Source organism: Buteo buteo, chromosome Z (assembly GCF_964188355.1).
Source record: "Buteo buteo chromosome Z, bButBut1.hap1.1, whole genome shotgun sequence".
In the NCBI taxonomy this organism is placed as follows: Eukaryota; Metazoa; Chordata; class Aves; order Accipitriformes; family Accipitridae; genus Buteo; species Buteo buteo.
The window spans coordinates 50683877-50699298 of NC_134204.1; the positions used below are offsets into that span (position 1 = coordinate 50683877).

General features: G+C 44.5%; 1 protein-coding gene across 2 annotated transcripts in view; it reads right to left on the minus strand.

Annotated features, from left to right (window-relative positions):
- Positions 1–15422, minus strand: part of ROR2 (receptor tyrosine kinase like orphan receptor 2) — a 156162-nt gene that overhangs the window by 26555 nt on the left and 114185 nt on the right. For both annotated transcript variants that reach the window (XM_075020136.1, XM_075020137.1), the window contains exons 3-4: positions 14669–14956; positions 13566–13596 (exon numbers count right to left, since the gene is read on the minus strand). In XM_075020136.1, coding sequence (XP_074876237.1) covers positions 13566–13596; positions 14669–14956 — 319 coding nt within the window. The remainder of the gene's footprint in view (positions 1–13565; positions 13597–14668; positions 14957–15422) is intronic.

The following is a 15422-nucleotide window of genomic DNA, read 5'->3' on the forward strand; positions in this document are numbered from 1 at the left end:
CCTATCCTATCCTAAATAAACGCTTGTGAAAGCTGCTGAACCAAATGAAACCAGAAAGTCAAAAACTTCTGGAAGCTGTTGCACTTTCGGAAACCTTTGCTCTATTTCCCACTGGCAATGCTTTCTCTCGGAGTACCTCAGCAAGCATCCCTTCACGGGCTTGTGACAGTTGTGCTCTGGGTTGTGGCCACTCAGGTCTTGAAGATCTCCAGGCTCAGGGATCCCACAACACGTCTGGGCAACCCATTCCAGTGCTTCAGGATCCTCACAGGGATGTTGTTTTTTCTTCCTTGTCTTGAGCCTGAACCTCTCTAGATTCAGGACATGCTGCAGTCTCTCAGGCTCCCACCAGGCAGTGCTGGGAACAGCCTGCCCCCATCCCCTTGATACATCCCCCATGAGCATCGGCGTGTGCTGCGAGGTGCCCCAATGCCTTCTGTGCTCCACGCTGAGCCAGCCCCAGCTCCACAGATGCTCCTTACCTCCCCTGAGCCCCTCTGGTTTGTCAGCCTGTCTCTGGGACTCCAAAGAGGACATTGTGCCTGGATGAGGCCTGATGGGTGCTGTGCAGAAGGGATCACCCTTGTGCCTTCTGTCTAGGACAGAAAGACAGGGGAAGACCCATCAGAGCAAGCCAAATGCTGCCAGTGATGCCTCGTGGAAGGAAGCAGAGGAGCCCAGAGGGCTGGCCAGCAGCGCTGGGGTGTGGGCAAAGCCTGTGGGACTTTGTCCTGCAGCCTCCAAGGGAGGCACGATGTGTTGTTCCCAAATGAACCCTCTTGCCCTATGTGCCTGGAGGCGTCTGCCCTGGACAGAGGGACCTGACGGGGCCCTGGGAGGACACAGCCAAGGCCTCCGTGACTGGTGTGGAACACCGGTGCCGAGCACAAGACGAGAGAGGGAGGGATGGAGCGGGCAGTGGTGCTGCGGTGACCCCAGACGCGTGCGCTGGGGCCGCAGCGCTGCTGGGGCGAGCGCCGTGGGCGAGGATGGCCCGTCGTAATGTCACCCAGCAATGGATTGTGACACCCCCGAGCAACGGATTGTGACCACGCGACCCTCACTGCTTATATTTGGGCGCTGAGGCTCCCCCCAGTCGGCTCGTGCCCGCACTCCAGCTGAGCAGATCGCGAGGTCTGGAGTGTTGAGCGAGGCCTTGGCGCTGGTGTCGTGCTCGGGGAGTTGCTCCTTGCAGCTCTCAGTGCCCGACCCCAGAGCCGTCGAAGGATTTTCCCCGGCCCTGCCAGCTCCAGGCAGCCGGGGCACCCAGGAGCTACGCTCGCAGCAGCAGAAGTGAGCTGGTGGGGGACGCCTCACCCTGGGGAGCTGGGAGGGTTTCCTTCTTGAGGGACCTGGGCACTTCTTCCACCCCTTCCCCGGGCCAGACAGTGACCCTGCCCTCTCTTTCTCTTCTAGCGTGACACCAGCTGCTGCAGCGCCAGTGAGAGGGAGGGGTTCCATGTCCCTGGTTCCCCCCAGCCCACCGCAGCACGTGGAGAGCATGGCCACGGAGCCGGAGGACCACTGTCCCATCTGCCTGGGCAGCTGGGAGGAGGCCAGCTTTGTTATGCCATGCCTCCACCGGTTCTGCTACCCGTGCATCCTGCGGTGGGCTGAGAGCAAGCCCGAGTGCCCCCTCTGCAAGAGGAGGATCCTCTCCATCTTGCACTCGGTGCGGGCGGATGATGACTACATGGAGCATATCATCACACCACCCTCAGGCGTTGTCCGTCAGGCGGGAGGAGCTCCCAGACGCGCAGCCGCCCACGACCTCCATCTCCCTGGAGCACCCCAACGCTGGGCTGCAGGAGGGGTGCCCAGGCGTCCTGTGGGCATCTTCCAGCCCCCAAACTGGCTGAACAACTTACGGGACAACCCAGCGCTCCTCCAGGTCCTGCAGCCCTGTGTCCATCGGCAGATGGAGGAGATCTTTGGCAGCAGGGTGCTGGAGACAGCCATGGAGGAGGACACCGTCACCACCATCCTGACCAGCCAAAGGATGGATACAGAGCTGCCGGAACGGGTGCTGGGGGTCTCCCGCCAAAACCGTGAGGAGACATTCTTCCAACACCACAGACATGTCGCTGCACAACGGCACAGCAGAGAGACCCAACGTCTGCCCGGCTGGCAGGATGCCGCTGCTGCTGGGGGTCAGGAGGACCACCCCACGGGTGCCCCCGGCCCCACTACCACCCAAGGAGGGTCTCTTGTCACCGGCCCAGCCTCCTCCAGCAGATCCAGCACAGACGAGCTCCCCGGCACCTCATCTGCTGCCGTTGATGGGGGTCCCAGCAGCCACCCCTCTGCTCCCATTGCCATCCCTGCGGAGCAAGAAGTGCCCCAGGAGGAGCCAGGGGAGGCTGTGCCCGAGCCCTCCACTTCCAGCCGGGGCAGTGAACGCTCCCCTGGGAGGCCACGGCGAGCCCCAAAGAGGAGGACCGACAGCTCCGAGGCCTCTCCAGCCAACAAGAGGCCAGCACTGCGTCGGTGACCCTGGAGGGTCCCTCAGGGGGTGGCCAAACCAGGACTGGGCCATCAGCTGGGGCACGCGCCAGCCCTCAAGGGCTCCCGGCCCCCCACATCCAATCATCCAAATAAAATAAGTGCGTGAAAACTACAGAAAAAGTCTCAGTGTTACTAACAGTGCAGGTGGTGTTGCTGTCCTCACCCTGCCTTGCTTTTTTGCCGGGAGGGGTGGGACGTTAACACTGATGGGTCCTTCTACGTGTGCCAGGCACTACTTCATTGTTCCACCCAAAGGCAAGTGCTGCCCAGCTCCAGGCCTGCAGCATCTCTGCAGCTGCTCCCGGGGCAGATGTTTCCAGCCGGGGCTCTCCAGGACCAGCCCGTGCCCCACCGCTCATCACCCCAGGCTCATCCTCCTCCTCACCGCCCCCTCTGCCCCCACGTCCCGGGGCTCTGCTCTCCCACCAGCCTGCACTGCCGGCTGCAGCCTCGCTACAGCGGCACCCAAATCCCTCCTCCCGCGCAGACTCATGACTCGGTGCTGCTCTCTGCATCAGCCTAGGGTCGTCCCCTGCCAAGGCAGGAGCCCCGACAAGCTCAACAAGGGGAAGCGCAAAGTCCTGCCCCTCGGAGGGACAACGCCAGGCACCAGCAGACGCGGCGCGCTGCCCGGCTGGAAGGCAGCCAGGGAACGGTGAGCACGGGCTTTCTTCCCCCTCTTCCAGATCCAGCCTTGGCGCTGACATGCCTTCTCCTCCACCTGGAAAGAGCCCATCTTCAGCAGATGCTCGGCAGATGGATGCCAAGCGGCTGAGGACTCTGGGTTTGTCTAGTTTGGAGAAAAGGCGGCTGAGGGGCGACCTCTTTGCTCTCCACAACTTCCTGAGGAGGGGAAGTGGAGAGGGAGCTGCTGATCTCTTCTCCCTGGGATCCAGTGACAGGACACGTGGGAATAGTTCAAAGCTGTGGTAGGGGAGATTCAGACTTGGTGTTAGGAAGCATTTCTCTAACAAGAAGGTGGTCAAACACTGGACCGGGCTTCCTAGAGAGGTGGCCGATGCCCCATGCCTGTCAGTGCCTTAAAAAGAGGCATTTGGACAATGCCCCTCATAGTATGCTTTAACTTCTGGTCAGCTGTGGAGTACTGCATTGTATTGTATTGTATTGTATTGTATTCTATTCTATTCTATTCTATTCTATTCCCTTTACCACTCTACTTGTTGTTGAATTGCAATCTGGGACTACTTTACTGGCATTAGGTAGGGACTACTTTACTGGCATTAGGTAGGTGAAAAAATGGAGTTTTTTCAAGGCAATTTTGCAGAACTGAGTGAGATGAAAGTATCAGGATTTCTATATGCAGGTTAAACTGCTGAGAGTGTTCCACTGAAATAAAGAGACTGATTTCCCAACTTGAAGGAAAACGCAGGGGTAAGCATGTTTTCTGGCCTGCAGATTGAACTGTTAGAAAAACTTGTGAAGGGGTGGGATTATGTGTACGTTTGTGCACACATATGTATAAAAATTTTCTGTGACATATCAAATATTGTTTGTGTCCCACCTAAAGTAATCCTTTGCCTCTATTGTGTTACTATCAGATTGAAGAAAATGAGAAATGGGATGCTTATGATTGACCTTTTTGAGGAGCGTGAGAGAGAATGCTGATGAGATACGCTTCCTGAAACTTTATTTTTACCTCAGATACTTCAGATTTTAGACTTAACAGAGCAGTACCAATTTAAAAGAGCAGATTTCCTTACTACATTTTCTTCCTCCTTTTTTTAAAACAATGCCTTCCACCACTCTTCACGTTATTTAGTTTTGAATGGAAATGTTCTACTTCTATCAGTTTGCACCATCTGTTTCACCTTTTCTCAAGTACACTAAATTAGTTGCATCTATAGTTTGTTTGGCTCTTTCAAATTGAAATGGAGAACAAAATAATACAAAAGTAGGGAGAAAATTAACCATAAAGCCATAAAAATTGAAAGGAAGATGTATAGTGTGGTGTTACAACATTATCTCATTTTGTTAAATTACCTACTTTTCATTAGAATAGTGTTCCTTTATCTTTGTCCCTAACTACAACATTCACCCTTTCCCTGTATGCACTTAGAGGCTATTCAGCATCCTAAGGAACTGTAATTAAAGTCAATGTGGCATCAAATGCTGACAGGAAGTCTCAGGGACTCATAACTGTCCTTTTGTAGGACATACAATAAACACTTTGAAAGCCATTTAAGCTACTGAAGGAAGGATAGAAAGGGAGGGAGAGAGGGAGGAAGTAAAATCAAAACAAACTAAAGATCACTGGTTATATCAAGGATGTCTAACAGCTGCAGAAGCTACTTGCCAAAAATCCAAGGGCCATTACTACTTTGAATATCAATTTACATGTATCCTTAAATGGATTAACAAATGTCTTATTTCACTTGCAACTTCTTTGATAGTTGAATGCAAATTGTTTGTCTGAGCTGCCCAGACCTAAGCAACTGCTGCTGATCTGGAATTTGCTGGAAGAGGGTATGTTGGGGTCACATATTTACAAAGTCAGAGCTGTACTTGGCTCTTCGCCGTACATTGCACATCTCAGAGCTGCACCTTATGGCTTGCCTGATACGATAGCCTGCTGGCTATCAAAAACCTAACCACTGCTTTTCAGAGTAGGAGGGAGGCTCTCCCATCACAGAGGCTGTGGGTAAATCTTCCCTACAGAAACAATCAACTTTCTTTAATATCCACCTACAAGTTAAATTTCTAAATTTTGGAAAGCAGAACTCTTAGGAAGGAAAGTATTTGTGTGTTTTGGTGTACTGCATGCTGTAGCTCCATATATAAATGCGAAGTGGTAAGCATTTCATTCATTACAGTGCTTGATCTAACCCATTTAGAAGTATCTTGACAGTACTGCTAATCACAAGTGGGAAGGTGCTTCCTCACATTTAACCCTAAGTTAGCTTAACTGTAAGAGTAGACAGAAGTGTATCTAATTGCTTCTTCCTCCTAAGGTATTTGCAAACTTTGCCCAACAGCAGGCAAGTTCCATAGGGCTGCTTGCTTGTCTTTGCAACCAGGCTCTCTCAGTAAAGCAGTGAAAAGTAGGTGCATTACAACATAAGTCTCAGGGACATTTGATTTATACAGTAGCACGAAGAAGGTAAAATTTTCCAGTGATCTATTTTTAATCCCCTATACTTGGCTTCCCTTTGGTTTTGGGTGGTTTCTGAACAATATGAATTAGTGAGAATAAAGGATTGAAACAAACTATTGTCCTTTTTTCTATATTCCCTATCAGCTTCTTTCCTTTCTTATTCCCCTTCTTGGAAGGAAAGGAAAAAACTACCACTTCCAATAGTTTCTCCAGATAACAAGTTGCAGGAATACAGATACTTATGTCTACTCCAAGACGCTACGCATATTAGTTTAAATACAAATCTGGCTTTTAAAATTAGTCAATTCTGTAGGTACATATTGAATTTCTACTTCTAAAAAATGCATTAGATTGTTCATAATTTATTTACTAGTGATTAGAAAAGATTTAAGTGGAAGATTAAAGCTGAAGGAATAACTTATTGTGGGAAGAAGCTGGGATCTGATGTGGTGCAAAGCAACCCAAATCAGTACTTCACTGCTCTTTAACTGCCCTGAATTATACATATACTGGGCTTTTCATGAGAAAAAATAAATTTTCTGAAATACAGAAGTAAGATTAGGATAAAATTTTCACAGTTTCTATTACAAGACAGAGTGTTAGCTTCCTCAGAATGTACTCTACAGCTCTGGACAGACCAGAGTATAGTTTTCAGTTATATACTATTTGTGACATGGTATACTTACGAGCCCTACTAGGCTGTATGCTACATAGCTAGAGTAAAAACAATCACTGCACCGAAAAATTACACTCTAAAATAGATAAGAGAGGAAAGAGTACGTAAAATGGCTTGGTGCAGCCTTGGTTTCAGTTCCTTCCTTCCTCTACAAATTTCCTGTCTTGGCCTGAGCAATTGTCAAAGGACATTTAAACCAATGGACCCAGAAGCAGGTCTGAGATGATTGTTGATCAAAATTCCCTGAAAGGAGCCCAACCCAACATCAGGATGAAATACACCCTCCCCCTCAACCTTGAAAGAAAAAAGGAAACTGACACACAGCGGCTAGGAGGGAATTGCAGCATGTTCCAGCCAGATCCCCAGATTGGATTGTCAGGGAGCCAGGAAATCTGCCAAGGCAAACACATGCTGTTTAATGTAGACCAGCCCGAGATAATCTGTGCCTCGGTTCCTCATTTGTAAAATAGGAATAACATTACGTGCTTTATGGGGAGAGAATGTACCCTAAACATTTTGAAATTATCTGATCCCATAATAGAGGAAGGCAAAAAATTCCCAAGATTGACCATCTCTATTTGATGTACAAAACATGGAGAAACAAAGGTTAAGCAACTTGCTGCAATCACACATGGAGACAGGAGCAGAGCCAGAAACTGAATCCAGACCTCTAAAATTACAGTCCAGTGTTTTAATCACAAAATCCTTCTTCTTCCTTGATTAAAACAGGAGACCAGAACAAAAAGTATACACTTACTCTTTAACTTCAACATGTTATGACAAGTATCTTAGAAAAATATATATACTTAAATATGGTCATCTCAGCCAAGTGTATATTTTGATGAAACAAAAGGCATGCATGTCATTTTGGAGGAGGCCCATCATTGAACACCCGGTCCTCATGGGCCTGAATAAACTCTGTAACTTCTGAGTTGCGACAACCTTGTACTGGTTATAAAAGCATCTGTTTATGTGAATTTTAAGATAATCTTGTGTAATTTACAAGATTTAAAATGTTGTCAGTGGCTGAACTACACAAAGACTAAAGATTATTTGCCATGCCACCCAAGGAAAGGAAGAAGATACAACTGGTGCTGCTGTTTGACTGTAAGGAAAGTATTCTTCCTTTTTAACGTGGTGTTGGGTACATTTGCTTTGCCAGACAGATCTGGTTTACAAAATTATTTGCCCCCACAGCTACTGTCTTTCATCTGTAAGAACCCAGCCATGGGCAAAGAGGTGACCTCAGGGTGAAGTGTTCTGATGACCCACTCCTTTCCACTCTCTTTCGCAAGGTCCCATATTCCCTTTTCCACCTTATAATTACATGGAGATTTCACACATGATGGAAACATACATGCCCCCATCATAAAGCTGTATGAGTGCACATCACATCATGCAAAAGGTCCCCTTTGGAGTTACAGAAGAGATGTGCTTTGGCTATGTGATAAAAGCCATGGGATATGCAGATCCATAGAGTATAAATTGCCCATCCCAGCCTCAGGGTTCCTCATCAGAGTTTTAACTCAGACATGTTATTAGTTTTAAAGACATTCTGTTTTCCACTGTTTGAAAGAACTGGTTTTTTTCCCAACTACAATTGCTTCATCACTTTCCTTCAATGGAATGAATCTTAAAATTTTTACTGTGGTCCCAACTACCTGAAGAAAACCACAGAATGATAGAATGGTTTGGGTTGGAAGGGACCTTAAAGATCACCTAGTTCCAACTCCCCTGCCATGGGCAGGGACACCTTCCACTAGACCACATTGCTCAAAGCCCCATCCAACCTGGCCTTGAACACTTCCAGGGATGGGGCATCCACAGCCTCTCTGGGCAACCTGTTCCAGTGTCCTACCACCCTCACAATCAGGAAGTTCTTCCTTACATCTAGTCTAAATCTACCCTCTTTCAGTTTAAAGCCATTACCCCTTGTCCTATCATGACACGCCCTTGCACAAAGTCCCTCTCTGGCTTTCTTGCAGACCCCCTTTAGGTACTGGAAGGCTGCTCTAAGGTTTCCCCAGAACCTTCTCTTCTCCACGCTGAACAAGCCCAACTCTCTCAGCCTGTCTTCATAGGAGAGGTGCTCCAGCCCTCTGATCACCTTCATGGCCCTCCTCTGGACCCACTCCAACAGGTCCATGTCCTTCTTGGGTTGTGGGCCCCAGAGCTGAACACAGTACTCCAGGTGGGGTCTCACCAGAGCAGAGCAGAGGGGGAGAATCACCTCCCTCGACCTGCTGGTCACACTTCTTTTGATGCAGCCCAGGATACAGGTGGCTTTCTGGGGGGCAAACGCACATTGCCGGGTCATGTTGAGCTTCTTGTCAACCAACACCCCCAAGTCCTTCTCCTCAGGGCTACGCTCAATCCACTCATCACCCAGCCTGTATTTGTGCTTGGGATTGCCCCAACTCATGTGCAGGACCTCGCACTTGGCCTTGTTGAACTTCATCAAGTTCTCATGGGCCCACCTCTCAAGCCTGTCAAGGTCCCTCTGGACGACATCTCTTCCCTCCAGCACGTCGACCACACCACACAGCTAGGTGTCCTTGGCAAACTTGCTGGGGGTGCACTCAATCCCACTGTCCATGTCACTGACAAAGATGTTAAACAGTGCCGGTCCCAATACTGATGCCTGAGGAACACCACTTGTCACTGCTCTCCCCTTGGGCATCGTGCCGTTGACCGCATCTCTTTGAATGCAACCATCCAGCCAGTTCCTTATCCACCGAGTGGTACATCAGTCAAATCCATGTCTCTCTAATGTAGAGACAAGGATGTCGTGCGGGGCAGTGTCAAATGCTTTGCACAAGTCCAGGCAGATGATGTCAGTTGCTCTTCCCTTATCCACCCATGCTGTAACCTGTTGTAAAGGGCCACTGAATTCGTCAGGCACGATTTGCCCTTAGTGAAGCCGTGTTGGCTGTCACCAGTCACCTCCTTATTTTCCATGTGCCTTAGCATAGTTTCCAGGAGGATCTGCCCTGTGATCTTGCTGGGCGCAGAGGTGAGACTGGTTGGCCTGTAGTTCCCCAGGTCTTCCTTTTTTCCCTTTCTAAAAATGGGTTTTATGTTTCCCCCTTTCCAGTCAGTGGGAACTTCCCCAGACTACCACAACTTTTCAAATATGATGGATAGTGGCTTAGCCACTTCATCTGCCAGTTCCCTCAGGACCTGTGGATGCATCTCATCAGGTCTCATGGACTTGTGCAGCTTCAAGTTGTTTAGATGTTCTTGAACCTGATCTTCCCATTTCCTTCTGGAGAGGGCCCACATTTTCCCTAGTCTTCCTTTTATCACCAACATAACTACAGAATTTTTTCTTGTTGCCCTTGATGTCCCTGGGCAGACTTAATTCTATCAGGGCTTTAGCTTTCCTAATCTGATCCCTGGCTGTGAAGACAATTTCTCTGTAAGGCATGAAAGCATGCAATTTTATTCTGAATTATTAATACCTCAAAAATTCCTCCCCAAAGGAATGACTATTTGTACTTGATGGTGTTTCTTCCCACTTATTTCTCCTTCTAAGGGTCCAGCATACAGGCATCAGTGACTGCAAACTCAGAACTGATCTTATTCAGAGTTCAATAAAACAGGGGCTTCTCGAAGTTTCTTCAAAAGCCCTATTCCCCTGCACAGGGCTCTGGAAGGAGATGTTCACCTCCTGGCATCCTGAGCAGACTGCAGAAAGGTCATGCAAGGAAAAGTGCAGCACTGGCAACAGAGCCAGTTCTGTTCACCTATATTTGGCAAGGGCTGAGTTTATAGCTACTTCTTTCTGCCTGTACTCTGCTGTGTCTTCCTCACTTCTGCTAAAGCCCCATCAGATTTTCCAGAAGCCCTTAGAGCTAGCAAACTGTCAGATATCTTCCATCCCAAGTTCCCATCAAGGTGTCATCTCCACAGTCACAGCCTTAATGAGAAATCTAGAGAGCTTCAAAACAGGAATTTGCCCAATGGGTAAAATTCAATCTAACCATTCAATTCAAGAGAAAAATACATTAGACTAGAGAACACATAGCCTTTTAGAATGATGTTATCTTGTAAAAGCAATACCTCTAGAAGGGAAGGCAACTGCTTCTGCCCTCCAAGAGATTAACATCCGTTGCTTACTTTTAAATCATGCTAAAAAAACATGCTCCGGTATTTGCTACCCATTTATTTTATTTCCACACACTTGTACCTTTCTGAACGGACAGGATGTCTCTTTTTAGAAGGGCAAAAGCTAATAACATTAATGATAAAAAAGGTAATAGCACTATGCAGTGAGAAAAAGGGTTCAACCTGCTGGCTTGTCCTCTAGTAGTAGAGTCTTTTAGTAGCACAGCCCCTTGGACAGCAAAGGCTGGTGGTCAGAGATGAGTTTTCTGACTGTGTTTCGATTTTATTTCCTTTGTAAATGAATTTGTACTCGCTATCAATACTTTCAATAATTGTAATACTTTTGATAAACAAATAAATTTGGATAAACTGTATTTTTCCATTTCTACAGAAAAATCCCTAGAAATTTTTACAGATACAGACCTTCACAGAAAATAAAGACCTCTCCAGCCTCTCAAAAAAATCCACACCAGTTTAAGACTATGTATTTGGCTGAAAATTTTTACTTTCAGATTTTTATGGAAACGTCTCAACTTCACTACCTGAAGGTCAGGGCTCTTTTGCACTGGCAAGTCTGACTGCATAATGCACATTTGATCTCTGGCAATCTGTAATTGTAGATAATTTGTAGAAATTCACAGCAGAACACATGGACTGCATAAAAATACCTTGCTAGATAGTATCTACATAGGTAATGTTTTTTATCCCTTAATAATTCATTAGGTATAGTTTAAACCAAGTTACAATGGTTTTAGGTTTCAGTGCTTCCACTGAAGCGTGTCTTTTTGGAAGCATTAATGCCAGGAGAAACAGCTCTCAAGTGGCTCAACATGAGACTGTGCTGTGCAGCCAGCTAACAGAAAGACCCCTTTGTTCCATGCGGGCTCCTTCCAAGCAGTTAGGTATTTCTTTCACCTTTTTTCCCCTTCTTTCTTTTCTGGCTTACAAATCGAACTGCACAATTTTATACAAAATATTCAGTAAAAAAATCATAACCCATTTCTGAAAGTAAAAAACAATACTGTCAAATTACAGCATTTTATTTGAAGGACTAGGCAGAAGGCATGGAGCAGAGGAACATGGGAACAATTGTAAGGCATAAGAAGATGAAAAAAAGAAAGACAGTATCAAAAGGAAGGATAGGAACTTTGGAAAGGTGGGCAAAACCTGGTTGAGAAGGAAAGAGAAAAAAACATTGAAACAGGAGCAGGCATGAAATCATGCAAAGATCTGTAATCCCTGAAAGTTCCTGGACCTCATATGGTAAGTCCCACACAACTTCTCACTAGACCTTTGACCTGAGCTTGTTTTTCTCAAGTTTCAGCTTTCTCTTCAATCTAGTGGTTATTAAAAAAAAAAAAAAAAAAAAATCTACCAGCAGTGTACTCTTCAGATTTAATGGCAGGCCCACAACAATGATGGCACACTATTGCTTCCAGGTCCACCACTGATACTATTGGTACAAGACTGATTTAGAGGCATCATAATCCAAATGACAGGTTTTTTGTTGTTGTTCCTGTTCTTTCTTTCTTTATTTTAACTTAGAGTTCAAAACCAGCAAAAATAGAATAGTTAAGCATTCAAAACCTAGGCAAAACCAGAATGAAAAATGGCTTAATTCACTTCCACTTTTGGGGGGCATGTAATTAAGAAATATGTGTCACATAGTAATTTTTTTTCACTTTATAAATTGGAATTTTTTTAGTTATGTTGATATTTGTAAATATTAATAAGTTAATGCTCAGTATAGGAGAACAGTTTGGGAAATACTAGGGAAAGCAAAAGAAATTGGATTAAGTATTTGCTCAATAACAAAAAGTGAATCAATGTAAAACTTGGTCCCCAGCTTTTCACCTTGTGCTCGGAGCTTGCTGCTGTTCAGTTGCCTTTGAGAACCGTTCTTTGAACTTCAGTTCAGTGGTTCACTATGCATATTTCACTTTGCTGTCTCTTGTACCAGTCTCTGCCTTCTGATCTCATACAAGATCAGACAGCTTCCTGGTATCTCACTACTTTTCTCCTTTGTAGAACTGGTGCATAACAGTTTTCTAAAGTGCTGTAAGATCTGAAGTAGGATTTCAGTGGTTACAAAAATGATTACATTTTTTCATACTCTGTCATGGACAGCTGTTTTTAATCTTCAAAAGTTAGCAGTTAATTTTAAGAAAAATATGAAAACTTGTTAAATCCCTATAAAGTTGAAATCCTTTAAATACATTTATACCTTCTGTCCATATAAAATACAAGAATGTGTACCATGTGGTATTATTTTTATATATGTAAGATGACTGACTGAGGTATATGCAAGATGGATGGATTAGTGGTCAGTCTGCTGCAGTTATTTCAACTGTTTTCACTCAAGCCATTGGGAGTTCAGAGATCACAATGACTGATCAATAATGTACGTCTTAAAAGCATCCACATATCTTTACAAATTTGCTTTTACTCTTATTTTTAATTAGTCCATCACCAAACTAGTTCTACGCCATTAACATATAAAAAGGTCTCAGACTGCATTCCTCACTCCATTAATTGATCAACTGCAGAATCTATTTCAAGAAATTACACAATACGCAGTATTTATATTAAAATACATAAAGCAACGATGATGAAACAGAACTGATCTATTTTCATCCTTATGATTGGATCAGCAAGTAAGCCCGGGCAGCTAACAAAAAAATCACCAAATCAAATCACCAAAGTCAAAGTGACACTAACAAACAGAGGATTTACCTAGCTGGATTTACCTAGCTACTCAAAGACAAGATTCTAGTCTTGTTTTATCTGACTTTTCAAGTTATAGTAATATAAAAACAACAGCAGCCTAAGCATTTTACCCATTCATTTTTAACCACTCTTCCAGCCCATACTTGCCCTGTAAACAATTACTGTTCAAACATCATGACTTTGTGGTACTTTGCTTGTCCAAAATATGAAATAAGCAAGCAGAAGTTGCTCAAGAAAATGCTATCAAACCAAAACCCACTGTAATACAATGCTATCCTGTCTGAAAAAGCTTCATCCATTCTGTGAGTTTTCAATCAAATTAGGTATTTTTAGCAAGCACACTGTGGTTGCAGGCAACATTTACTGATTTTGTGAACTAAATTCTTAGAGAATAAAATTGGCCAGAGTACATTAAGTAATTTTCCAAAAAGTACTTACTGAAGATTGTGATTTGGGCTGTTTGTTGGACCTGTAAGCATAAAACAAACAAACATTGCTGGCAAGTTTGGCTCAAGGACAACAGCATAAAAAAAGTCAATAGCAATCTAAAGGAAACTGTGTCTTTATGGGAGGTTTGTCTCAAGATTCAAACAAAACCTTCTGTGTTCCTGCATGTAATTATATATTGCTATTTTCAAAGCCACTAATAAAAATCACATGAATCTTCTGTCTGCTCAGGCAGCAATTTGAGTGGACTTAATTTTTGTTAGAAAATATCTCCCACCATAAAAACACAGGCTGTTAAAAAGATAATGTGTTATCTTGACACATCACTTACCTCTTAATAAGCCCCACCTGAGTCTTACTATCAGAGTTTATGGTATGACAACGGCATGGTCTTAACCTTTGTCACAGCAGGAACAAGGTCCAATACCCAGCACTTAATGAATCACTACAAACTAAACTGTGGAGTTAAGCTATTTTCATTACAAAATTAGAAGAAATTTTAGGAAAATGTCTCTAGAATTTTTTTCCCCATTGCTTTAGAAGCGAACCAAATAAAAACTTGCCTTCCAGGCTGGATGATTAAGTCTCCAAAATGCAATATAAGTACTTCTTGAAAGGTGTGGTGTACTTTCAGCTGTCAAAGGGCAGAATTTGAGGCCAGGCTTCACATAGTAGTACAGATGTGGTATTTTACAAGGATGGGCCCAGCACTAGGAACATCACATAGAAAACTGCTTCTTATTCTTCTCTTCAGTTTTTTTACTGACAGAGTTCTGCAGTAGAGTGAAAGCTCCAGGCAATGAAATGTTACCTTTTTGTACTTTACACTGGCACTTCTTTAAAATCTTTTCTTCACTACATATTTACAGACCTTTCCATCTGTATTTACTTTCTTTTATTACCAGTAAATGGATATCAAGTTCAACCAAAAAGTTTTGTGCTGGGGGAGAGGCCCCAGGCAAGGGCTTTATTTATTTCCTTTCATGTTGAGAATTCTTCTCAAAACATCAAATTCATTTCTAATTAGGCTATTGTGGAAACTAATACCTAGTCTATAAAGCAGTCTGAGTAATTTATAAAAGCCAGAAACTCACCGAGCCTTACAAACAACACTCCTGTTGCAGTTATTGTCTTCATCCCATTTGAAGCCACGCACTGGTAGTATCCCGTGTCCGTGGTATCCAGATCCTGGATTCTCAGACGTGAACCATAATCTGTTTTTCTGATGATGATCCGTCTTGGCTCCTGAACCACTGGAGCATCGTTTTTCAGCCATCTGACATTTGGAGATGGATTTCCTGCTACCTTGCAGTGGAGGATTGCTGTTTGCCCCTGGACTACAGTGATATTGTTTACTGGTTCCAAGAAGGTCAGGAAGTAATCTAAGAAGGTAAAAGGTCAGAAAAGATCAAATTTCACTTGGGTTGTGATAAAAGACTGCCCAAAGGCACATTTTTAAGAGAGGATCTTGGAAATGGTTTCAGTTTTCTTTCAAGCATACACTTCAAAAAAATGCAATTCACTGTCCTAAGGACACTATAGCATCACGCTCTAATTTGTCTTTCATGACTGACTTCAGGTTTGTCTGCAAGTAGGTGTGCAGATTAGAAAGCCAAGCGTGAATTAATACCATTACATACTAACTCCCTTTGTGGACACCTATTCTGAAGCAATAATGACTTTTTCTGCATCTTTTGGGAAATGGTTAGTGCTATAACAGAGAAATACACCCTTATTCCACAAAAGAATAATCCTAGTTGCAACCGTACTAGAATATCATTCTAATTTTACCACTTAATCTTCTTACATGGTCATATATTTGTCTTAAAAATAACTAAAACTGGAAAA